At 41.1% G+C, this 25,750-nt stretch overlaps 1 protein-coding gene across 4 annotated transcripts in view; it reads right to left on the reverse strand.

The window, feature by feature from the left end:
• LOC306967037 (transmembrane protease serine 11D-like) overlaps positions 1 to 22,357 on the reverse strand; it is a 39,853-nt gene extending 17,496 nt beyond the window's left edge. The window contains exons 1-5 of one of the 4 annotated variants that reach the window (XM_079561934.1): positions 22,247 to 22,357; positions 19,308 to 19,721; positions 14,318 to 14,887; positions 6,936 to 7,028; positions 3,271 to 3,405 (exon numbers count right to left, since the gene is read on the reverse strand). In XM_079561934.1, the coding sequence (XP_079418060.1) occupies positions 3,271 to 3,405; positions 6,936 to 7,028; positions 14,318 to 14,756 (667 nt within the window). In that variant the 5' untranslated portion in view covers positions 14,757 to 14,887; positions 19,308 to 19,721; positions 22,247 to 22,357. Of the gene's footprint in view, positions 1 to 3,270; positions 3,406 to 6,935; positions 7,029 to 14,317; positions 14,888 to 19,307; positions 19,789 to 19,947; positions 20,051 to 22,246 lie in introns of those variants that run through there. The other 3 variants (XM_079561932.1, XM_079561931.1, XM_079561933.1) reach the window with 3 other exon arrangements.
• Between the last annotated feature and the right edge of the window lie 3,393 nt (positions 22,358 to 25,750).

Genomic DNA, 25,750 nt, shown 5'->3' on the forward strand with positions numbered 1-25,750 from the left:
CCAGTGCACTGTTTCGACAGGCTCACCCCAAGGTTCTGTTTTCTCACCCCTGTTGTTTATATTGTACACATTGTGCATGTGTCAGAGTGACCGTCAAAAAACAGAATCATCTTAAAATACGCAGATGACTCAGTTATTGTAAGTCTACTCCAAAAAAATGAAAGTCAGCATGGCCCAGTTGTTGAGGATTTTGTCAAATGGTGTGATGAGTCGTATCTTCTCTTAAACGTTGCAAAAACAAAAGATATGATCATCGACTCACCACATGTTGTAACATATATAAAGGGACAACCAGTGGAGTCCTACAGGTATCTTGGAACAATTATAGATTGTAAACTGAATGAAAACTGTGCTGTTGTTTGGAAAAAAGGGTCACCAACCACTGTATTGTCTTTGGAAACTGTCCTTCTTTCTTGTAGATAAAACTGTGATGACACTTTTTTATTCATCAAAGCGACCCTAATTTTCTGCCTGGTCGCATGGTATGGGAGCCCCTCTGTTAGAAACAAAAACGCCCTGAATCTGCTGGTCAAGTGGTCAAGTAAAGTCACTGGCCAGCCTCAGACCAGTTTGGACTTTCTGCATGATAAACAGTTAGAGAGGATGGCACGAAGCATCATAAAAGACACTGAGCATCCTTAGCATTCAGAGTTTCGATTGCTTCCATCTGGGCGTAGGCTTTTGATGCCAACAAGCCATATGAACCATTTTAGAAAGGTTTTGTTCCCGCTGCCCTTTCCTTGATGAACAAGTCGGGATCAAATTGCCCCTGACACAGCTTTTTATCTTTGTTTCTGTCCAGTGGCTTAAATTTCAGTTGTATCTGTACCAAAGGCACATCCTGTTAGTATCTGGAGCACTTACAAGCTTCATATTTAGATATGTGTGATGTTTTATCTTTGTATAATGTGTTTTAATGTTTTGACTAGTTCTCAGAATTGTAAGACGATTTCACCCACGGGTATAAATAATGTAACCTAGCCTAACCTAACCAAACCTAACTTGTTAATCTTCATAAATCCTTTCCGTAGTCCCTCTGGGAGTAATCCAAGTGTTAATGGGTTGATTGGGGAGTCTTTCATCTCCCCCTGGTGTCTCTTGCCAGAAAACCACAACTGCAACTTCCCTGCCTCCGGGTAGGAGTCACCAATACACACTAATGGGATCACGAAGTAGAAGCTAACAGGCTAATGGGCAAAGCTAACTGCTGGCGAGCGCTGCTTAAACAGTATTTACAGCCAAGTTTGAGTGAAAAAAATGATCTCCATTGTGTAATGTGATGTACGATATCCCTCTCTCCCTTTGTCTTTTCTGTCAGCGTAGTATTTACTCTCACGGACAATTAATGAGTAACAAAAACGTAACGTGCTTATGGCCTCTGGGGCATGAGTTACTTAGTACTGCTTTAAGAAGAAAAAAATAGTAAAAAGCAGTTTTGTACTGAGACATAGCACTGCCTGTTGTCTGTAAGCTCCTAAAACGTGGTACAAAGGATGTTGTTGCAAGAAGAAGGGACTGATCTGAAGCTACATCACGCAGACTCTGTGATTGGAGTTCTTTATAACGTGCATGCACAGGCACTATGATAAAGTTGTTTTGTCCAAAATAACCCTTTCTCTAGATTTTCCTGTTCGTTTTAGCCAGATCACTGTTCTCATAGGCTTACATACCAATTTCAAATTTTAAAAGCTCCACATTTTTCTCAAACAAAACCTTATGCCAGTGAAGGTGAATTAGTTTGCCGATCACTATGTTTCAAAAGAGAGCTATTCATTTTCGAATAAGGGGAGTGCTTTGTGCTTTCATCACCAGGACACATTTTATATTAATTTTTACAGCTCTATCATCAGTTAAGGGTGTTGAAAGAATATCAATTATTACACTATCTTTATTCAATGATTTTTATACAAGCAACGGCATCTCAAGAGCATAGTGTTCGCAGCTATGTTTATCCTCTTAACCCCCGCTTACACAAGCAAATTTTCTTCAGTTATCATCCAGGTATCCAGGCATTACTCAAATCTTTAAGCTTCCTGAAAAAAGTGTCATGTGAGACATATGAGAGAAACAACAAGAACACAGCAAAAAAGTGACAAAAAAGCAGCGAAAAAGTGATGACAATGCGGCAACAGTGCATGGAAACGCGAGGAAAAATCTTCGATCAGTTTTGTAGGCCTTAGCTTTCAAAAAAGGCATACACGGGCCTCTAGGCTGTAAGCTCCAGTCCAGAAGCTTTAAGATTTGGGTAAAACTGGAGAAAATGCACTTGGTTAAGAGGTTAAAGAACATGCTTCTCTTTTCATGATGGCCCCCTACAGGCCAAAGTTGCAACTGCACTCATGGTAATGCTGCAAGTTCTGTTAAAGGGGGGGGTATTATGCAAAATCGACTTTTTCAAGCTTTACATCATGTTATGTCACTCCCTCATTAAAAACATGCCTGAAGTGTTGCCTTGGCACATTCACGTATTTTTGAGTAATCTGTAAAAACTCTGATGGCGGCCATTTTAGGGATAGGTTTTGCCTGAGTCCTCCTAGGAACGCCCTCACCTCCTGGAGACGCCTCCGAGCTTTCGTCACCAGCCGAGTAACCAACCACTGCTCCTCAGCAGAACCCCCTCCCCACTGATGCCACAGACAGCGTGTGGAGGGGGCGTGTCTGAAAGGCTCAGAGGTTCTTAAAGAGACAGAGGCCTATTTCAAGACATTCACTACAGCCATTTTGAGAGAGACATTTTATACAAGGCAGTTATTCTAATTTACAGACCAACAGAAGGTTTGGTCATCATTGTAGTGTGATATAGACTGGTGCTATATGATAGAAAAAAGCATAATACCCCCTCTTTAACCGCTATGGTGATAAAAGTCACCAGAGTTTGAGAAGGCCTGCTTTAAAGTGACACTGGTGGCCATGGTACTCTTCATTCATATTTTGAGTTTCAATGCTGCTTAACCGGACCTTCCATTCCATAATAAGAATTATCTCTATTTTTCCATTTCTATTTATGAACATGAAAACAGCTCAGTTTATCTCATATATTGGTTGACGACATTGGCAGTGCACAAGGCCGTGGGAACCCAGGGCGCTGAGGGCGCAGCAGCACCCCCTGGTGGATAGTTTGTGAACTGCAGGCAATATTAATAAATAGGAAATGTGCACAGAAAAAACGTTTTTGGGGTACATTTTTTTCCTCAGTATCCCCTAACTAAAATGTCTTCCCACGGCTCTGGCAGTGCAGTACGTTTAGAGCACTCTCTGGTCTACACTTACCTCCAGTGTTGGTTTGGTTGGTCTTATTAGCTGGATTTTGGGACGGAATCTGACTCGTGTCGTTGCAGTTTCCTATCACTTCACAGAGCAAGGGATTATGGCTCTCCGAATCCATCCGAAACGCAACAAACTTGACTGGCAGAGGGAGACAAAGAGAGATTCAAAGTTCAGAAAACAGTTGGGCAACTTTTTGACTGTTAATGTTGTGAGATCTAACTGGAATCTAAAAACAATGGAGCCTGTAACTGGGACATTTTGATATGCAGCAAACTGTAACGGGCCCATAAAACGCTCTGAATGTTTCCGAGCTAAAAATAATAATCTCTGTCCCTCCTGGGTGCAGCTTTTCACTTCATAAATGATTCAGATTTGGTCTAAATTAATGAGAGGGGGCTCATGAGAGGACATTATCTGACATTTGAAATTTGCAAAACCAATTAGAGTGGATTCATCGCAGTAATGCCCAAAGTATCATTCCAGGATGTTGTACCATCTGTAGTCAAGTGCTGTGTCAGAGAGTGCGCTCCCAGTCCTGACTGAAATCCAAATGAAGCACAATATTCTCATTTCTCACACTGTTGAATCAATGATGCCAATGCAAGTGGGCACAGAAGTAATTCTAAAAAGCCCTTATGTATGTGATATATAGTACATGTCACTTTTTCACATTTATTTTCAAGCCACAGAATCATGTTGGTCATTTCGATGAACTACAGTAAATATTGTTCAGTAATTTCATAATTTTCCAATAAAATTTAATGCCAGTTAGAATCTAATTCGTTGCTTTTTAAAAACTTCGTATCCCCACAACAGCAACAACACAAAAAAGACTAAAAAAATTATGAAAAAGCAACAAGACACAAAAAAGACACAAGAGAAGCACAAAAACACTAATGTGCCGGAAAAGCAACAATAACATAATAAAAAAGTGACCAAAACGTGACAAAAACAAAAAGTGACAAAAATCCGTCAAAAAAGCAACAACAAAAAAGAAATGAAAACACAACAAGAACCTTTTTAAAATTGTGACAAAAAATTGGCCTAAATTCTAAACTCAAACAGGCTGTAAACTCCAGAAGCTTTTAGATTTGAGTAAAGCCAAACTGAAGAAAATGCACCTCGACATTCTACTTTTTAGAGTCTGTTCTAATTTTTATTCTATTTTTATTTATTCTTATTTCCTTATTGTTATAATTCCCTAGGATTTTTTCTTTTACTTATTATTGTAGTTAAAAACAAGTTAAAATATACAAAACGTTAAAACAACAATAGACGGGCAAAGTAATTATAATAAGTGCAGGTGAGCAAAACAGTTTTAGGATTTGTCTGCAGTACAAAGCAACATTGTACAAGTTCTCTATATCTCTACAACAATTAGAGATTACATGGATCTCACTCTGGATGTCCAGACCGCTTGGACAAGTTCTTCGGTCCGGAGGTATCCATGACCATCTTTTTTTGAGTGAAGGCTATCCTGTCTTGCTCATTGATCGGGTTGTTTAACTTGAAAGACAGGACAGGACTCGGGGACAGGTCAGGATTGATCTATACCAGGAGTGCCCAAAGTGGGGCCCGCGGGCCAAATGTGGCCCTCCGAAACAATTCTGTTGGCCCTCCTGAGGGTGACCTACTTTTGCGCTAGTATGATTAATACCAACTCTCTCCCATTTATTCTCAATGGTAAATATGGATGCAGTACACTTTTTGGCCACCAGCGTCAAATTGGGGGCGCTGTTTCACTCCTTTCGCAAAGTTAAAGGGACTATAAGGAGTTTAAAAATGTTAAAATTAAGTATTTTCCTCCCCCTACATGTTCCAGCCATGTCCTAATGTGTAGAATGAGCTCAGACCTGTTCACCACAACTGCCTCTAAAATCCTGCACTGTCACTCAAAAATGTGTCACTTCGGCCCGAATTGCCGTCATGCACGAGCTTAATATAGAAGGTGCAGTTACACATATGGCCTGAGGTGGCAGTAGTGAGTATAAAATGGCAAACTTGCTTCCAGCCCCTTTAAGGTAACACAGTTATGGTGTCTTGGTGTTTATCAATCACAGCGTTGTAGCATCAACTTTCCCAGTTTTCCAACTTTTATTGCAAAGGTTGTTGACATCAACAAAGGTACATGTCAAAAATGTATTTATAAAAGAATGTATGCTGAATTGACACTTTCAAATGATCTATTTTGGCATTTTCTTTGAGTTATGGGCTAAAGTCACTGTAGGTACTGTAGATATAGGTGTATTTGTTTACATTTTGTGCTATATTGCTACAATAGCTGATTTTGTTCTACTAAAACTAGGCTTTTGCCATAGCATGGTATTTGCATATATAGAATTAGATGCAAATGTATACCGAAAAAGAAAACAAAGTAACTATTATTATATCCAGTTATATGTGTTTCATCCTTGACATCGCCATGTTTGGCCCGCGACCCACAGGCACTTTTTCATTTTGACCCTCAGAGACAAACAGTTTGGGCACCCCTGATCTAGACAGAGTGTACATTTTTCGTCTGGTTGAGGTGGAGAGTTTGATTTTGTCTCGTAGTTCTTTGATTTTTTTTTGTTGTGGGCTATTTTTAGAATTGGTGAAATCTTTCATCACTCGTCCCATTGGAGTCTTTTGTCTTATGGCTTCATTCATGGTGTGAATGATGTAATATTGTGCATTCTTCTGTTCTTTCTGGAGAAACTTTTTCTGTCTTGACCTTATCACGGTTTTAGCATCCAGGTATCCTGTTTCTGCATATATAAGGTCATTACAGGTTTGTAATCGGACTCCCAGTAGAGTTGTGGTGTAGCAGGGCTCTATTTTTCTCAAGTTTGTTGTTCCCCATGTTTCTGAGGAGTACATGATTGCTGCATTCAGAGCGCTCGACCAGACGCTGTTGACGCTGTTCTTTGAAAGGAATGATATGAATTTTGTCACGTGAGCTTTCTTACTGGCAATTTGTGTGTTGATCTGCTCAGAGATGTCATCATTCGACACAGAAGCCCCGAGGTAAGTATATTTATTTGTGTAATTAATGGTGATGTTGTCTATTTGAAAGGGGGTTGTGTCATCTCCATTTGTTGTCTCAGTTTGTCCTGCATACTCTCACGTAAAGCTGCGAATATCACTGTATCGTCCATGAAAAGTAGAAGATGCAGTACATAAGATACCTCTTTTTTCTACGATTTAACTGTCTGAACATTTACTGTCTAGTTTCTTAGTGAATTTCTCCATTGCGAGATCAATAAAAGATTATCTTATCTATCTTTTCTTAAAACACAAAATGTTCATCAGTAACTTAGCCTCAAATAACGTGAGGTGAGACTAGCACACTCTTGTACTTATGTGTGTGTGTTCAGTGAATCATCATATAATTCCATTTCACTTTAATAGCTAAACATCTCGTTGATCAAATAAGACGTCTGAAGAACAACACGCACATCTTTTCACGTTAAAGTACTTAGAAGTTTCTAAACGTCTCTCAGACTTACACCACAGCCTTCACCATCTGGCACATTTTGTCATTTGAAGATTTAGCAGCAGTAAAATTAATAACGCGCATCCAAAGACATCTGTGCTAATGCCAGTGGTAATCTGGGTAATCTCTAGTTATTCTGATATTTGTTTGATTTATAAATCTAAGTGCTGCAGACGGCAGAATGAAGACTTACTTAGCAGCGCAGCGAGGACGACCAGTATGACGGTGATAGTGATGCCCACAATCAAAAGGAGGTCACGGCGTGTGCGGCGGCGAGAACTCTGTTCTGCAAAAACAAAACAAATACGGTCAGTAAAGCAGGTGTTTTCCATTTGTGTAACTTGGAGGGGGGGGGTCAAAGTATATAGACCTAAAACACTGCATGCTTATCATTAGTGATAACTTCACACTTCCCTGAAAATGATTTAACACAAGAGTCTTTGACGATTTTCAAACCAAAGCCCCTAAACTGACGACAATATGAGCCTGGGACGGCCAACTTTCAGTCATTTTATTTACATTTCTACTCCAGTTTGATCTTGTGTTTGATAGTTTTGGTACAAATGTAATTGTCCTGCAGTGTAAGGCATGCACATTTAATAGGAAATAATTTTAGGTTTAATTGGATAAAAGTAGGGGAGATGGGGGCTATTTTCACACACACATTGCTTTTTATAGCCACACTAGAGGGCACTGTACGCTGGTGCTGATATATAATATTGGGGAATAATTCAAAACCTATTTACAGCTCGACTGATGGCCGCTTGCGGCAGACTTCACAGCAACTGCTCCCTGAAATGTAAATGTCAAAGCGATGAAACTGAGAGTGCCAGGAATGTATTACCCCTGACTGTTGTTAGAGACAGGAACTAATGTACGCCGACAACACGGGCCATTAAAGGGTCTGTAACACAAGTGTTTGAAGGTCAATGTCATTTTTTATGACATTAAAGCCGTAGTTTCAGGGCTCTGTGCCATATATTTATAATAATGATGTATCACACATGTTTAGATTACAGATTAGGGCCTTGGAATGAAAACAAGGATGTTAAATGGGCAATAATTTAAACCAGGTTACAACACGGTGTAGCTACATTTTATGGTAGTGGACTGTTGTTGTTTTGTCATTCATTGTAAAGTCGTTCATTGTGATATAGACCTTTGTGCGCCGTGTACATAACCTGAACTAGCGGGCTGGTTGATGTAGTTTACATAACTAAGAAAGTTTTAGAGGATGCAAATATTGCAATATATAACATTGATATAAGAAGAGTGCCTTGGATTCTCCTTTTTTTCCCATCCCCTCAAGTTTCCATTCCCCAAACACTAAAGATAAATAACTGTATTGTCATTCAAGGTCAGTGTTAATTTTGACAACATATTTTATTTTATTTTTAGTCTAAGTCTTTTGATGAAAATGTAATTCAATTTTAGTCTAGTTTTAGTCAAAAAAATATCTTCAATTTTAGTCTAGATTTAGTCGACTAAAATTGCAAGTAAATTAGTCGACTAAATTTAAGACAAATTTAGTCGACTTTGCATTGATGATATTCATTATAATCATATTTAATCTTGTCGGTCAATAGACGTTTGGATGATTTTAGTCTCTCCCTTTCATTTTATTTAGTCTTATTTTAGTCGACTAAAATATCTGGACATTTTAGTCATAGTTTTAGTCTCATAAAAAACTTTTAATTTAGTTTTAGTCCAATTTTAGTCGTCAAAAATATCACTTTGACTAAAATTAAGACTAAATATTTTAGTCGACGAAATTAACACTGTTCAAGGTACACTTAAAGAACTGCGCGGTATTTAGTTGAAACGACCCTGCGTGTAAGTGCTGGCATAGAAATAGATATAAAAAATAAAAATTTTAAAGTGACAGTCTGCAAGTTTAGCTGTTTTACAACTTTAATAGAATGTGCATGATTGACGGCCTGGACCTGCAACTAATCAGAATCCCTGGTGTCAACGTTTGAAATCTGCCTCTCATTGCAATCTTAACGACAATCACTTCCTGAGCATATTGTAATTTAGAGTTTTTTCAATCGCGATGACAGTATTGATTCCTGAAACTTGCTTATAAACTCATCTCTGCGAAAAGAATTGGGATGCTTAACTGTAGGTCTTGGGTTGGTGGTGAAAATGATACTTTGATCCATCGATAAATTGATTTTTATTTATTTATTTATTTAAGATGTGTACATTAATTAACATGAGCCCTCAAGGTCCACATGTAAGTTAACACACAATAACGGAAAGCAGACATTATAAACAAGTCGACACAGACAAATAAGACAATAAATATGACATTTTAAACGCTATTGGTAGAAAACCTATATGTCCTGCAGGTTTGATCGTCCTGGAGCTAGAGTTTTGCTGATCTAGTGAAGGCTCTCAGTGTTGGATGTTACGGATGTTTCAAGTGTGAGCAGCCCTCATTGAAAAGCTCAACTGACCAAAAGATATTTTCCTGAAAGGAACGGCTCAGTCTCCTCTGCTTTGGGCTCGTGTGCCTACGCCGTCTTTTAGGTGGATGAATTCCTGCAGAGGGGGCGGGGCCACATCATGCAGTATTCTATAAACCAGTACAATGCAGTGCTCTGCTCTGCTTTGTGACGACGACACTATGGTCCGCCATTGGTCCGCCATTGCTGTACTACCTCCATTTAGCTGCTAGTCTCCTATTGGAATGCATTGCACTTTAGACACGTTAAAAACAACTTTAAAGCCTGGTTTATAATTTTCCTAAACTTTCTACAGCTAGATATTGCTGATAGACTATTTCGTATTTGTCGTAAAATTCACAAAGTGATTCTTTTAACTGATAATAAATATACATACAAATAGATGTAACTTGATAACTTGTCACTTTTTTAAATCTTGTATTAAAGGAACCTTTATTTTCCGGTTCAGTCTGTTTGAGACATTTCCTTTCCTTTCCATTTCCTATTTCAGTTTGTTCAGTTCAGCTTCAAGTTGACACATTCTTTCATTTAAGTTCAACATTATTCACTTAAAGGTTCGCGCTGTTTCAACGTTTTCGAGCAGATCGAAGAGTAAAAAAAAAACTTAAATCGGAGAGGCAGATACGAACAGCGCGTACATCATGAGGGGTCATAGGTCAGGGAATGGGAAGCTATAGAGGCGCTCATTCATACTCGTGGCACACAGCTCCTATGCTTTTGAATGTGCAGAGATGAAAAAAGAAAAAAAAAAAAAAACTATTGTGATGTGTTTGAAAGCTAAAACATGTCACTGAGCGGATCATGATGTTCCAGCAGAAAGCTGAAATGATGGGACTTATAGTCACACAGTCTGCTTAATGGAGACCTAATATAACATTCAAACTAAATCACATGTAAAAGCCAAATAATGTTGACTGAAATGATGTGGACTGTTTACTGCTGGGGGATTCCAAAGTCCTATCATTGCATGCTGATTTCAATCATTAGCTGTAATTAGCCAGACCTCAGCGTCCTCCAGTCTGACGCTGTAACGGTAAAGAGTGCGATTAAAATGACACATTACACCACAGGGCTGTAATTAAGCCAATCGCTTTGAGAAAGCCTCTCAGGAAGACAAAAATAATCAATTTGCTGCTATTCAGTACGGGGCTTTGGCTCTAATCCAGATGTCACTTAGGTTCAATCAAAGCAAATCACGCAACAAGACTTTTTGCATCACCGCTACGTCAAGGTCAAGCTGCAATAAACAGATGCAAGCCTGCTCCACCTGTGCCGTCTACACTGCCTGACCAAAACAAGAGAAAGCCGCTACAACAACAAAAAAGGCACCAAGCTCTAATACTCTATCTGGCTGTAGCGCCTTTAGCTTCGATTATCGACGCACATTCACTGTGGCTTTGTTTCAATGACCTTCAGCGATGTCAAAATATCCAGTGTTCATTCATTTTCACCAAATTCTTGTATTGACGATTGAAGAGTGTGACCACCGTGCAAAGCCTTCTCCAGCACAACCCAAAGATCCTCAATAGGGTTAAGGGGTTAATAGGGTTTGTCTCGTGGTCCCTGAACCGCTCTTTCACAACGTGAGCCCGATGAATCCTGGCATCGTCATTTTGGAATATGCAAAGTAAGGATCAGTATCAGTAGAGATGTCCCGATCTTATATTCAGTATCGGTATCGGTAGGGCTGGGAAAAAAATCTAATTAATTTGATTCATTCATGCTTTTAAAAACAGACGATGGGAAAAATGGCTAAATCATACAATCGGATCCGTCAATCCATGTCTCCATGGCTTCATAGCGACTGTTTTCAGAGTGCGTAATGGAGTTTTCTTTGCTAAAACAGAGTTTCCCCCAGTCTGATCCTCTGCCCTGCTCTCACTGTGAGACACACAGCTTAACTCCGCTCTTTCCCCCAGAGTCTCCATAGAGACGGTTGTCAATCACAGCAAAACTTGAGGCATGAGGATGAGAAAAGTAAAACGCTTTTGAAAACTCCATGACTTACTATAAAGTTTTGGTCTTCGGAGCAGACAAGGAATATTTAAAACAGACGTAACATTTTTAAACAATTGTAGGCTATATTATGAATCTTAATATAAATGGTCTGGACTCTGCGGTTTTCTTCATATGAAAGATCAGGAGACCCTTTTAAGTTTATTTCCAATAAAATCGCTAAAAATCATAATCACCCATACTGCGTAAAAAAAAAAAATCAAGATTTTAATGTTTGGCCAAATCACCCAGCCCTAGATGCCACTTTTTTGAATTTTGAAGATTTTCCTCCACCTCTGATATAACTTTAGGTGTACGTTGCTTCTCTTTTCTCATTCTTTCAAAGGGTAGCATGAAGTCATAATACCGGATCAGGGGCGCCAAAAAGCGGATCGGGACATCCCGAGCCATCAGGGAAAAAAGAAATCCATAGTGTTGCTGAACCGAGACCTGGCCAACTGCAGCAGCCCCAAATCCCTCCTCTCTACCTCTCAACCACTGCGGCAGAAAAGGTGACATCCAATAATTATCTAAAACACACGGCGTTTTGCAGCGTACTTATCGTTCCATTAACACATTTAATTCAAACTACCACCACCGAAGAGCAGAAGTGGGCATGGAGCTGGAGCTGTGCTGAATTTAAATGTGCCATCTGGGTGGAAAGTCAACATAAAACAACATCTGTCCATATTACCTCAGAGAAGAGGATGAGGCACTTAATATTTTACATGGAGGCAGTGAAATCTTAAACCACTCAAGCTTGAAGCCTAAAAAAAAGGGGTGATAGAACTTGCCCTTGATGCTGGATATGTTGGAAGTATCATCTTAAAGATTTACAGTTCACTCAGGGGAAACTACTTTCTGGGAGTTTGTTGTAAGAAGAAAACCTCTGGACTCAACAACAGGAAGGACTTTATATCTGAGTGAGTCTGAATCTGCAGTGTGTTGTTTTATCGTCCATTATTCTTTAATCTTGTCCTGGATTTGCTATGCGTCTGATCGTTTAGTTTACCTTCACTTTTCTTCTTCTATTTCATCCTCAGTTTGTTTTAAAAAGTGCTACGTAAATAAAGTTATTGTTAAAGTTTCATAAGGTCTCAAAGCACATGTAGATATGCATCAAAATGGGATTAACTTTTTTATGGCAAAATGTATTTCCCTGTCCAAATTCCACTTGAGGATACATTCCAAACTTTATAGTGACAGGATCCCACCAGATTTAAATGAGTTTTGCAGCTTTATATCCCTGTTGCAGTAAGTCACCCAGATGTTAACACTTTGAGTTGACCAAACAGCTGGACATTAACAAAGTATTTCAATGAAATGGATCTAAGTTTGAAGTTTTCGGACTCAATGACTTGAGGGGTTTGAACTATGGCATCCCTCGTTAAAGACTGTTTCTAATCTGACTCAGTTTCCCACAAATCGAGAAAGAAGAGTTCTTTTGGAAAATTGGTGAATCGTTCAGTTGAGATCACGAAGAAGCCTCACCATGTTTTAGAAAACAGTATTGGTGTATTTAAAAGCGTGAAATCTCAGGGTGAAAAAGTCGCAGAAAGAACGCGAGAAAGAACGCGAGACAGAGGCCCTGCGCTGCTGCTAACGCTGGAATACAGATGTTAGTTTTTCCGCGTGAAACCAGTGAACTTTTCCAGGCTAATTTTTCCAGTGCGACTGATGATGCCCTGGCTGAAAGCATGCACAGCGCCCCCTGCTGACCATTATGTTTCCAGAGCCAACTCGCCTTTAGAGCTTGTTTTAAGACAGAAGGATGTGGCACGGATTTGCATAACTCTACATTGAAAATAACTGAGTGACGAAACTGGATTTTAACACAATAGTGAACGAGTTTGCAGAGCAGAAGGCACGCAAAGGTTACTTCAGACGGGTGAGTGAAAGTTTGAAAAAAGAAACAAGCTTTAGCTTCAAATGTTCACAGGTTCCCCAAATATTATCCATGTGTTGCACATCTTTGGACAGCTTGGAGACTACACGTTCATAATCTGTGAATAGCTCAAACTGCCCCAGAACTGACTTGTGTCCTTACTTTCTGTGTCTGGTCACCAATATGAGCTTTCATTTGAGTATAGTTGGTTTTATCGGTGCCTCGTCTGAGACCTGACTGGACACTTTGCTGGGAGCGCGACACCACCAGCACCTTTTGTTATCTTTGAAATTTGTGTCTATGATATGATGATATGAGTTGCGTGAAGAGTTTAGATGTTCTTGTGATGTAGCCTCTAATCTCTAATCTTGGAATGTTCTGCACTGTGGCCTCAACTATAGAGCGCAAATATCTAAGATGGTGCTATCACAATCATCTATAAGTGGATCCTTCCCTGATCCCGGCCAGCAAAAGAGGAAGCAGAAGTGTGGGTGTTATTACAGTGTTATATCCACAAAGCATCAGGCGTGTGTGTCATTAGCACGTAGAATTTTCTTCTTTTTTTCTGTACACAACGGATTCTTGTGGCACTGACTGCTCCTCTCGCTTCCACCCATGGTTTTCAAACTGCAAATGTTGGCGGAGTTTGATCTTTAGCACCACTTCAATGTAACATTACCAAAATATCGTCATATCAAACAACAACCTGGAAAAAGTAAGTCATGCTTTTGTTTCTTTGCTTATTGATTATTGCAATTACTTAACACTGGAGATTTTTCTGACGATTTCTCATGTTTGAGAGCTCAGATGGTAGAGCGGGAGGGTGGCAGTTCAAACCCCATCTCCTGCAGGTGCAGACCGTCGTTCTGTTCTTGGCCAAAACATTTCATCCACCTTGCCTAAGTATGACTGTGGTGTGCAAGTAGCCTGGCCAGTCAGACTAGCTGACAGATAAACACATGGTTTATCCAACATGGCGGCTTACCGTAAGCAACTACATTCAATTTAACAAGAAATATCACACTGAAAATCGCCATCTTCGGCCAAATCAAAAGGCAAAGTGCAAAAGTATTTTAATAAAAGGTGAATGAATGAATGATATGCAGTTTGAGTCTTCTGCATTTGAGTAACTAAAACATATGCGTTATTAATATTATCATTACCTACTCATATGTTACAAATATTTACAAAAACTATATCTGGACATAAACACTGTTATCATCATACCTGGCTCCTCAGCTTGGGCATCTTTGGGCAGCATTAGGTTCACCGCCCCCTCTTCCACTGGGCCCCCATTGGACGGCTTCCTCTGCACCAACTCTCCCGGAACAACGGTGGGCAGCGGTGCGATCCCGTCTGATGGGCAGCTGATCACAGGGGGATTCTGAGAGCAGGCGGTGTTGTGGCAATGTGGGTCCTCCACTAGCGCGCAAACGGTGGGCAGATTGGGGTACAGTCTCCCAGTGGGATAACCGTCAGGGGCCAGCGTCATGACCGTGGAGGGGGGGGCTAGCGAAGGTGCGCTCGGTGTCTGGTCACTCCTGGGGTCAGCCGGTGGTACAGAGGTTAAAGGAGGGAGGATGCTCAGATTGATTGGTGCGATGGGAGGCAGGGGCTGCTCAGGGGTGCAGGGGTCGCTGCCTGTCGGAGAATATGGGCTGGCCATTTTGAGCACAACCGCATGAATACAGTCTCAAATGTATTAGGTTCAGAGCGTGGCTTTGGAACGGCACAGGACATAAGGAGCTTGTTGGGATCAGTGTGTCGGAGGACGGAAGAAATGGCAATGTCTTTCTCCTAAAAACAAACAGGAAAATGAGAAGTGACAGTGGTTATTTGTAGATGTGACAAAACAACAGCTATGCCTTTTAAAAGTCCTAATTCATGCTTTGTTAATGGCTTCTATTAAGCCTTCGTTCTCGCCTTTCTACGAGTGAAGTGGCCACGTGTGATTCATGTCCTGAATCTCACAAACATAAGGTGGAGAAAAGAAGTAAAAGGTCCATCAAAAGATGCATTAGATACTATTTTCTGCAACAGTAATGCAAGGAGTCATAATCACAAGGCTCTTGGATGTGGTTGTCAGCTTTTCACGCAACAGTAATGTAGTAAACAACTCGGGTACATAAGAGTAAATGATCTGCCTGCTAAATATGACTGATGAAAAACATTCACATTCCCATGACATCTGAGTGCTGAACTTATTCCCTGAAAAGATGAGATTGGAAAACTGAGAGTTCAGAGATTTGGATGTTGCAAGAGGTTTTTAAGCCTGCTGACAAAATAAAAAAGTTAATTTGTGCAGTAAAAGCGCGCCATTGCCTAATTAATCTAAAATGCGAGCATGTTTCTAAGCACAGCTTCGTTATCTCAAAGGGATGCCTAAGAAAACAGGTGGTTTTGAGCAAGTAATTGAAGTTTATTTTATGAAGAGATGCACAATGAGCTGATGTTTTGCTAACACAGCCTGAAGCCGGGTTTTTCAATTCCTCACTGCCAAAATACGTGCTAGCCGAGGTCAGTGTTGATTTGAGCGGCGCGTGCTCAAACACGGGAGAAGGAGTGCAAGTTGGGACATGAACATGAAGAATTTCCCAGTATCTAAAGCCCCTTTAAACCTATAAGGTGTATGAGATGCACACAGAGCACATGGCTACAATATGCATATTAAAAAGTACATACTTGTTTAGCGCTTCTGACTGCCGCTGTTGGGCTCATTTATGCCAGAGTTCTAACTGATCTGAAGACGACAGGGAAGCACTTGTTGACTGCGAAGGCAACGCTTTCCAAGGAATAATGATATTTTTAGCAGGTGCAGAGCCTCTTTAGTGAGTGTATTGAAGCTGTTCTGGACGTTAGCACTCGCTGCTCTTATTCATTTGGAACCAAGCTTATATGATAAACAGCTATTTAAATTAGTCACCACAACTCCCCACACTGCAAGCCGGACAGTGTCATAGGAGGAAAAAGGCTGAGCTAGATTCAAGATTTTTTGTGAATGGTTTGAAATTATGTTTCTCTCATCCTTGATTGTTGAGCGGGGGGAGGGAGAAGAGGGGTTGGGGGGAGGGCCGGGAGTTCAGCTTCCCGATGGCCCTGTGTATGAAACTGTTCCTCAGTCGACTGGAACTGACCCATAGATTCCGCAGTCTCCTCCCTGAAGGTGTCAGAGACTGTGTGATGGGTGTGAACGGTCCCTTATGATTTTGATGGCTTTGCGGGTGAGACGGGTGGAGTACATGTCCTCAATAGAGGGGAGAGGAGCTCCGCAGATCTTGTCCGCTGCTCTCACGATGCGCTGGAGGCTCCTTCGGCAGGAGGCAGTGCTGGCGCCGTGCGAGGAGCATGTTGGACCCGCGCTCCTCGAAAGTCCACAACAATCTCTTTTGTCTTCTCTACATTTAGAGAGAGATTGGTCTGTGTGCACCCCATTGCCAGACTGCTCACCTCACTCCTGTAGTTTGACTCGTCTCTGTTGCTGATGAAGCCCACCACTGTTGTCGTCTGCAAACTTGATGAAGAGGTTTGAGTCATACTTTGGAGTGCAGTCATGGGTCAGCAGAGTGAACAGGAGGGGGCTCAGCACACAGCCTTGGGGAGCCCCCGTGTTCAGTGTGATGGTTCTGGAGGACTTGCCACCAACACATACAGCCTGTGGTCTCCCCGTCAGAAAGTCCAGCAGCCAGTTGCACAGTGATGTGCTGATCCCCAGGTGGAGCAGTTTGTGTATTAGCTGCTGTTTTGGTTGTGTAAACCAGATCCAGGATGTTGTTTCCCCTTGTTGGAAAGTCAAAGTGGTGACTTTGGGGAAAACGCTCTTTGGGTCTGCGTGGTTGAAATCCCCAGCTAAGGTGAGAAAGGCATCTGGGTGGGCTGCCCGCTGGTCGCTGACACTCTAGAACAGTTGATTCAGTGCCTCTTTCCTGTGTTTGATGTTGGAGGTGGGCGGGATGTTCACAGCCACAAGCAGCACAACAGTAAATTCCCTGTGTAGGTAGAAAGGCCGACACTCAATGATCATAAATTCCACGATGGGTGAGCAGTGTTTGCAGACCATGGCAACATCACGGCACCAGGCGTTATTGGTGTAGACACAGAGTCCACCTCCACGCGTCTTACCTCCCTCGGAGATCACTCTGTCCGCTCTGTAGCAGGAAGGTCCCTCGAGCTTCCATTGTCCGGTATATTATTATTATTATTATTATGACAGTAAAAAATCTGCTGAACTCCACAAAAACATGGCAAAGATGTACAAAAACATCTTGTAAAACAATGTGGAAGACAAAAACTGCAAATGCAATTAGTATAAAAAGTATAATGAGAAGAAGAAGAAGAAGAAGAAGAAGAAGAAGAAGAAGAAGAAGAAGAAGAAGAAGAAGAAGAAGAAGAAGAAGAAGAAGAAGAAGAAGAAGAAGAAGAAGAAGAAGAAGAAGAAGAAGAAGAAGAAGAAGAAGAAGAAGAAGAAGAAGAAGAAGAAGAAGAAGAAGAAGAAGAAGAAGAAGAAGAAGAAAGTTTAAAAAATCTTGAAGCCCAAGCCCAAGCCAAACCCGACTGTCATGCGTGATATCTCAGCCCGACTCGGGTATAAGATCGAAACTTTAAAATAACTACACTGTATTTAACCGTAATACATTTTACTAACAATGAATCATTAAAGGAAAATTTGCCCTTAAATCCACTTTTTTTGCTGACAAATTGTATAAATGAGTGTCCAATACTGCTGTCTACATGTCATGGTCATAATTTGTGCAATTTAGTGCAAAAAAGTAAATAGATCAACTTTCTGCCTAAAATAACCAGTGTGGCGCCTCTACAGGTGAAATGTCTGTACTGCAATTGCTTTTTGAATTTGGTGCCACTATTGAAGTAGCCGTGAAATCTGATGTTAAAGGCAAACTCTGATGTCACTTGCCCTGCAGCACAAATTATTTCAGGATTTTTGACATCAGGCCTCATTTCCTAGTTATCCAGAGTGTTGTTGATTTCTGGAGATTTTTATTTTTTGATTTTATTCATGCAGTCCTGATAATTGAAGAGTTCAGTGGTGCTAGGCAAGCGCATGTCTATGGTAACTTGTAGCCTGCATTAAAAACACTCAATTCAAAAAGACTCAATCTTACTATTAAGGCTAAACAGAGGCACTGCAAAGGTAACTCGAACTGTCTGTAATATCTATGTTTTTAAAGGGAATAGGCCACAGTTTTTAAATATTCACATCCGTGCTGTAATATCGTCAAAGTACTACAGGCGTTACTACGCCTCACAACGTAGTGCCCCTTTTTATTCGCTTAGAAAATCGACATCTTTCATTTTGTGTAACTAGACTTGGATCATGTCAAGGCTCGCGTAACTGTATTTAAAGGGACTATAAGGAGTTTAAAAATGTTAAAATTAAGTATTTTCCTCCCCCTACATGTTCCAGCCATGTCCTAATGTGTAGAATGAGCGCAGACCTGTTCACCACAACTGCCTCTAAAATCCTGTACGGTCACTCAAAAATGTGTCACTTCGGCCCGAATTGCCGTCATGCACGAGCTTAATATAGAAGGTGCAGTTACACATATGACCTGAGGTGGCAGTAGTGAGTATAAAATGGCGAACTTGCTTCCAGCCCCTTTAAATAGGGAAAATGTGGAACAGCTTGGTAGCTTCTGACTCACCCCAGTTTGGAGCTGGACCTTTGCCGGGAGCGGATAAATGCTGACAAAGACCAAACAGGTACACATCAACTCGTATAAGCTCAGGTCAGAACATCTCAATATGTAAAAACGGTGGCCTCTTCCTTTTAAAGGGGCAGAACCTCCTCAGAGAGACAAAACTGCAGTGGACATTAGCGGTAGCCTGGGTAGCATTAGCAGGTGGTGGGCCATCTGAATAGGCCCGGCTTAAAACAAGTGACACAATTTCCTAAAGAAGAAAAAAAATACTTTGGAGATTTTTGGTTTAAATCAAATGGTTTAGTAAAATATCGCAATAGGATTCTCGAATCGGTTAAATGTTTGTGACTTAACATTCGGAGACGTACGGGACGCAACTATCACGGTCTGGCGATGACGTGTGTGGATCAGCTAACATATGGATCCTTCAGTAATCCCGTGTCTGCATTTGACCATTATTGCGATTTCGTGTGACCCCTCACTTATCATGATATGGTTGAAGCTACGCATAAAACAAAAAATAATTTGCTAGCACAGAAAACAACAATGGCCTTTCTCACCTTTGATTCCTTACCTGCCGTCATTCGCACAAACTGTCGTGAATCATTTGAAACTCTTGCTCATCCAGCTCGACTTCAGCTCCTTCTCTTTATAAAACTGCCTGTCACTGAGGGAGACAAAACAAAAAAACAGCGACATCAGCAACAAGACCCGAACGACCAGCCTGTGCCTTTTGCTTCTTTGCGCTGCATCTTTCCCAGATAAACATCCACTCCTTCACCACGGCCCGGTCGTCCTTCACTGTACTTCACCGCTACTACCACCTCTCCGCTCCTTCTCCCAGTGTCCACCTAATACGGCTTTTGTGCCAGCCTCTTCATTACCATCGCCGTCCATCCACTCCCGAGCTCGCCACTCTCCTTTTTCTCACAGCCAGGTCAGTAACGGATAGCTGGATTCTCGCTATCGGCCTCCTATGAAATATGCATAAGGTTAATTGTAAACCCAGGTCATGGTTTGGCGACAAACGGTAACCGACACCATTCTGAATCACAATGGGAAAAGGAACCAGGAATTGAATTACAGCCCAAACAGATGTGCTCAAGAATCAAACTGATGGTTTTTTGGGGGAGGGGGAGTTTTGACAAGGCGCAGATGTGGATTTTTTTTCTCCAGATAGCACCGCGTGCTCAATCTCACCGGGGGTGTTTTGTTCGCGCGATCGCGTTACCCGAGATGACAGAGTGAAGCCTCCGCCGCAGACGAGTTGAGCGAGGGTGTTCTTACGTCTTCTCGGTGACAGTGACTTCATCTCAAAGATCAGGAAGAAGAGGAGGAGGGGACAGATTCAAGTCCATGGGGATGGCGTAAACAAACAGTAAACAACAAGGAGAGGAAATATATTGACAGCTTGGCGAACAGAAAGTGTATGTTGTTGATGTAGTTTATAGCCTACTGTATATGTAGATCTGAGAAAAGTGAAAGAGTCTGCAAAACAAAAAGCATCCTCTGCTCATACTCACGAGACAAATAAACCACCTGCTCATGAAACCGAATGCATTTTCTCCAATTCAGCTTTACTGAAATTTAAATGTTTACAGCGTACAGGCCAGTGTAACACCTCATTACAGACAAATCTTTTTCCTCATCTTGTTGCTGCCTTGTCGACACCTTTTTGTATTTTTTGTTGCTTTTTTGTCACATTTTTGTCATTTTCATCCTCCTTTTCGTCACATTTTGTTGCTATTTTTCTTCAAGCAGCTTTCTGTTATGTGGAATGTGCTTGGGTCAGGTGGGGGTTATGAGGTTAAAGGCACATGCTCCTCTTGACCGGCAAGACACAGAAAATGCTATTTTTGCAGTAGGTAATCAGAGAACGGATTTGGATGAGGACCTATTTAAATTAGAAGACCAATGCCGATTTTGTTGGCATTTTATTGGCCAATGCCGATATACATACATACATACATACATCGTGTTGATGGGATGATTGGAGGGTCTTTCATCTCCCCCTGGTGTCTCTGGTCAGACAATTGCACCATCCTTGCCACCGGGTCGGAGTCACCAATACACACTAGTAGAATCAGGAAGAAGAAGATAACAGGCTAACGGGCAAAGCTAACTGCGGGCTAGCGCCACTTGAACTGTATTTACAGCCAAGTTTGTGTGAAAAAAAACAATTGTGCAATTGAATGTACAATATCCCTCTCTCCCTTTGTCTTTTCTGTCAGTGTAGTATTTACTCTCACGGACAATTAATGAGTAAAAAATGCAACATGCTAAGACACCTGCAGTGGCGCTTATGGCCTCTAGGGGCAAGAGTTACTTAGTTCTGCTTTAAAAGGTGCTTCAAAGGGAGAGATTCCAAAACAAAAGACTATCTCTTATGGTGGTGAAATTATGAGCAAAAGTCTGGGGTTTAGTGGGTGAAATGTCATGAGGTGCAGGGGCGGACTGGCCATATGTCCATTCTGGAAGAGCACAGAAGGGCCACTGGCTCTAGGGCCACCGGTCCCGCCTCAACCGAGCTTTACCCAAATCTAAAAGCTAAAAAAGAAAAGCATCAAAATAGCGAGAAAAAGAAGATGAAAACAAAACAAAAATGGGCTGGAAAAGCAACAAAAAGTGACAAAAAATATGATGAAAAGGCAACAAAAACATGAGAAAAAACACGGACAAAAAAAACTACAAAAACGTGAGAAAAACACAAACAACTGAAAAAAATATCACTTTTGTAGGTCTTAGCTTTCCTTTGGTCTCCAGTCTGAATCTATAAGGAATTCAGTGGAGTATGGCGTACCACAAGGTTAAATTTTGGGACCATTATTATTTATTATTTATATTAATGATTTTGCTTCTGTTTCTACGAACACCTTTCCCGCTCTTTTTACTGATGATACCAATAAAAATAATAATAATAAAAAGCCGAACTGGGGAAAATGCACTCGTTAATGTTAAGGCGGGAGGTAAGAGGTTAAAACATGTATTTGTGGAAGTGCACAATTACGCTAATTTGGGCCAGGCTGGTCAGAGTCCAGGGCTGTTTTTCAGTCCCAGTCCGCCCCTGATGAGGTGTGTCTGATTGCCCAGGCCTATTAAGCTAACACAGTATGTTATAACCTCTTGCTTCAAAAGAGATGTATATAGACACCGTATGCAAAATGGTGAACACTTTTGATTATTCCCCATTTTACACTTTCAGTGCTAAAACAACTCCTTTTTTTTCCAAATATAAAATGGCTCTACAGTTTTAATTATTCATTTTAATTTTGTAGAGGAGATTCATACTTAAAAATGAACAGGTCTCATCTGGAGCCGGGTCCACGGGTGATGGTCTGCGCTCGCCCACTGCTCCATGACAGCGTTGAAGGATGGGTCAAAAGCAGAGGGCACATTTTCCTACGGAGACGATACCGTAGCTATAACTTTCTATTCGAAGTTTCAGGCAATGTAAAATGCATGAGGGAGAGAGAGAGAGAGAGAGTACTTTAATACTTACAGAAGTTCGCTGGGTTCAAAGCCCAGTAGACCATGGAAAAGTCAGGCCAGGGTCTTAAAAGTTGTATCTGTTATGTCTTCTGGCACCCAAGATGATTACACCCAGGCCGGTAGATGAGCAGCAATTGTTGAAAAAAGGGTCACACGCTCTGCTATTTGGTTGGACCTGTTTCAGCCAAAGATTCTCAATGGGATTAAGATCTGGACTCTGTAGTGGACCAATCCATGGGTGAAAATGAGGAGACTCAGCCCACCGTTGTTTGAAATGAGAAAAACACCTGGCCAAACTTTCCCCCTGCAGTGGACCAATAATCCGCCGCAGACTTTTGGAGTAATGCTGCTCTATAATTAATGACCGAGAGTCGTCTAGTGGCTAATTACATTTCTGCAGTTCACATCGGTGTTTATACCAATGAAAGTTCTTACTTAAAAGTGCCTTTACATTTTGGAGTTGGGTGGATTTTTTTGAGAGTGATCAATTATTCAAGTATGTTTTGGTGGTTTCCCCAAGGTGGTGTCTGGGATAGGTTTTGGGGGAAATAAAGTAAATAAAACAGTAGTCCAGCGGGGGAAACAAAATCATGCTGGGGTCCTCACACACAACACTCAGCAGTACATATTACTGTGTTTGTGTTTTTCTTTTTATTTATTCATTTCCCCCTCAATACCCTTGATCGAATAACTGCAAAGTGGCGAATGTAAGATTTTTTGGGCGAATCTGGGTTGGGAGGTACACACATGTACAAATACTGGTTCTGCTGATATAATCAATAATAGAAAGAAGAATGAGCACACAGTTAGATCATTTGGGTGCACCTCTACAAGCTGGATTCACAATATTGAACATTTAGAAATTTGCTCGATCCGTTCATCTTCCATAGTCACACATGTTGAGGACTCGGCTAAAATCTTAAACCAAAGCCAGGTTTGAACATTTTGATCTATCGCACAGTGGAGACAAGTGCAGGCTCATTTTTGCAATCATGCAATGTGATGTCTAAAAATCAAGACAAAGAAAAAAAAACATGCAATGTACACTGGGCAAGTGTGGACAGTCAGAGCCTGAGTTTGTCCGCTGTGAAGCTGATGATGGAGGAGAATACAGCAGCAGCAGGCGAGAGCAGTGAGTCTGTCTCTAATCATAACTGTTCTGATACTAAAATGCTCATCCGAGTAAATTCTCCAAATTGGCCTTACAGCTGTGCCCATGACAGGGATATGAGTTGTCAGGGCTCCAAATTAACATTTTGGTTTGGTTGGACATTTTTTAAGCTCATCACTTTGAAAATGCCCCCAAAACATCCTTCAGTGTCGACACACTTATTATTTATGGCTGTATACTATCGTTTATCTTCTATGAAATACATTTTACATAATTTTAAATGTTTAACAATGTTCTTGGTATAAATGACAATGAATTGGTCTAAAATAGATGTATTAAGATGAACAAGTTTATTGAATTAACTTTATGTAAATCATGTCTGGTAAAAGGGCAAGTGCACGAGTGCAGCCAAAAATATTTAGTCGCACTCATGGAAATGCAGTTTGTAATAACGACCGAATGGGGGGCACTCGTGAGCCCTTTTTCACCGAGGGCTGCATATTGACATGTATGCAGCGTGGAGGGGCACAGAATTCAAACATTCAACTCGGCACGGCACGGTTGTACAGCAGTTAGCACTAGTGCTTCACAGCAAGAAGGTCCCGGGTTCTATTCCCACCTGAACGGGGCCTTTCTGTGAGGATTTTGCATGTTCTCCCTGTGTCTGTTTCCTCTGAGTACTCTGGTTTCCCCTTCCACTAAAAACATGTACAATAGGCCAGGATGAATGAGAGTGTGTTTGAGAGTGCGAGGGTGGGACGACGGATGGAAATTAGCCTATGGCTGCAATCCAGCGTGTCGTGTTTACATGCATGTGTCCATGTATGTTCATCAACATGCACTGTCCAAAACAAAAACTGTGTGTATTTAAGAGAGGTTTAAGCCATGCCCCACACCTTTATTCAGGCTTGGAATCAAAAGGCAAGGCATATTTATTTTAAACCTTGCATTTCATGTATTAGGGAACTCAATAATGCCAGCTCTGTCTCACAACAAATGTTGCTGTTTGAGGTTTTAATTGTATGGCATTATTAAGATTGCGGTAAAAGTACCATCTCTGGGGATGTGTGCCAATTGTTTGCCCCTGGGCCGCTCTTTGGACACCCCTGCTTTAAAAGGATTATTTTAGTTTATTTTATTCTATTTAAACTTTATTTAACCAAGTCCCACTGAGATTAAGAATCTCTTTTTCAGAGGAGTCCAGAAGGAAACCTATTATATTATATATTTATATATATATTTATATTTACATATTATAATTATATATTTTTTTAAATTTAAAGGATACTCTGTAAGATTGAAAAATGTGGAGCTCCTTCACCCTTCCCTCCTGATTGGACCTGACAGACCACTTGACAGGAAAGCTCGTCTCATTGGTCAAAGAGATGGCACCGGGGATTCTAATTAGTTGCAAAGAGATTAGCAAAAAGAAAAAATACAGTTACTTCATATCACTTGCGGTCACATTTTGTAAAACATTTACACTTACAGACTATCGCTTTAAGACGTGGCTACATTCTGTGCAATGCCCTGTGGTTGTAGTCATTTCTGTTGCCTTTCTGTGACAGAAAAACATGAAGAAAGGCAGGATAGATGAGCGGTTTGTGACTTCACTTCAGGTTCAGTCTGACATAGAAACATGATCCAGTAAGTCGGCGGATGGTGTTTTTGTCAAGTGACTCACAAAAAACCCCCGATATACTCACAGAACACTTCGACAAGCTGTTATTGTTATGTCTCACCATGGCCGGTCCTCTTTGGGCAGTGGCTTTTATTCACTCTTCTTCCTGTCTCTCTCTAAATGGTTTCCCCAATAAACAAGTAAACATCATGTCACGCTATCATGCTAATTTCAGCAGATCGTGAAATTACCCGTCTGCAAACACCTGCTGTCTGTTGCCCTCTCGGTGCAGCCCATTTTTACACCAGCCACCGGTTAGGTTTCATCCAAAAGTCATTCATTACAGGCTCTGTGACATAATAAGCATAAACGCGTTGCTTTTTCTCACCTCGTGTCACCTTCCGCATGAAGTGTTCCATTCCTCAGGCCTTTATTGTTATTGGGGGATTCAAGTCCTCTGCCAAATACCCCTCGGTTTTCCGCATCAAAGCCGTACGCCTCGTTGTCTTGTGCTTTTAATGACTTCCATACGCGTAATGCTTCCTGTAGGACAGAGATAGAGAAATTAAGCTGATCGTAACGTTACACTGCAGCATCTTTGCCGGTTCCACCTTGTGACTTTGCTTTAGAGGGCGTTCGGCACATTATTTGTCGACAGAACTTCAGACAACTTCCACTCACAGCGAATGGAGCAAGTATAATAAAACAGGACTGATTTTAAAGACGAGTTTGTGATTTGGTGACGATGAACGACATACAGTGAGACAAATTAACAACAAAAT

Source organism: Gobius niger, assembly GCF_951799975.1.
Source record: "Gobius niger genome assembly, chromosome: 8".
Lineage (NCBI taxonomy): Eukaryota > Metazoa > Chordata > Actinopteri > Gobiiformes > Gobiidae > Gobius > Gobius niger.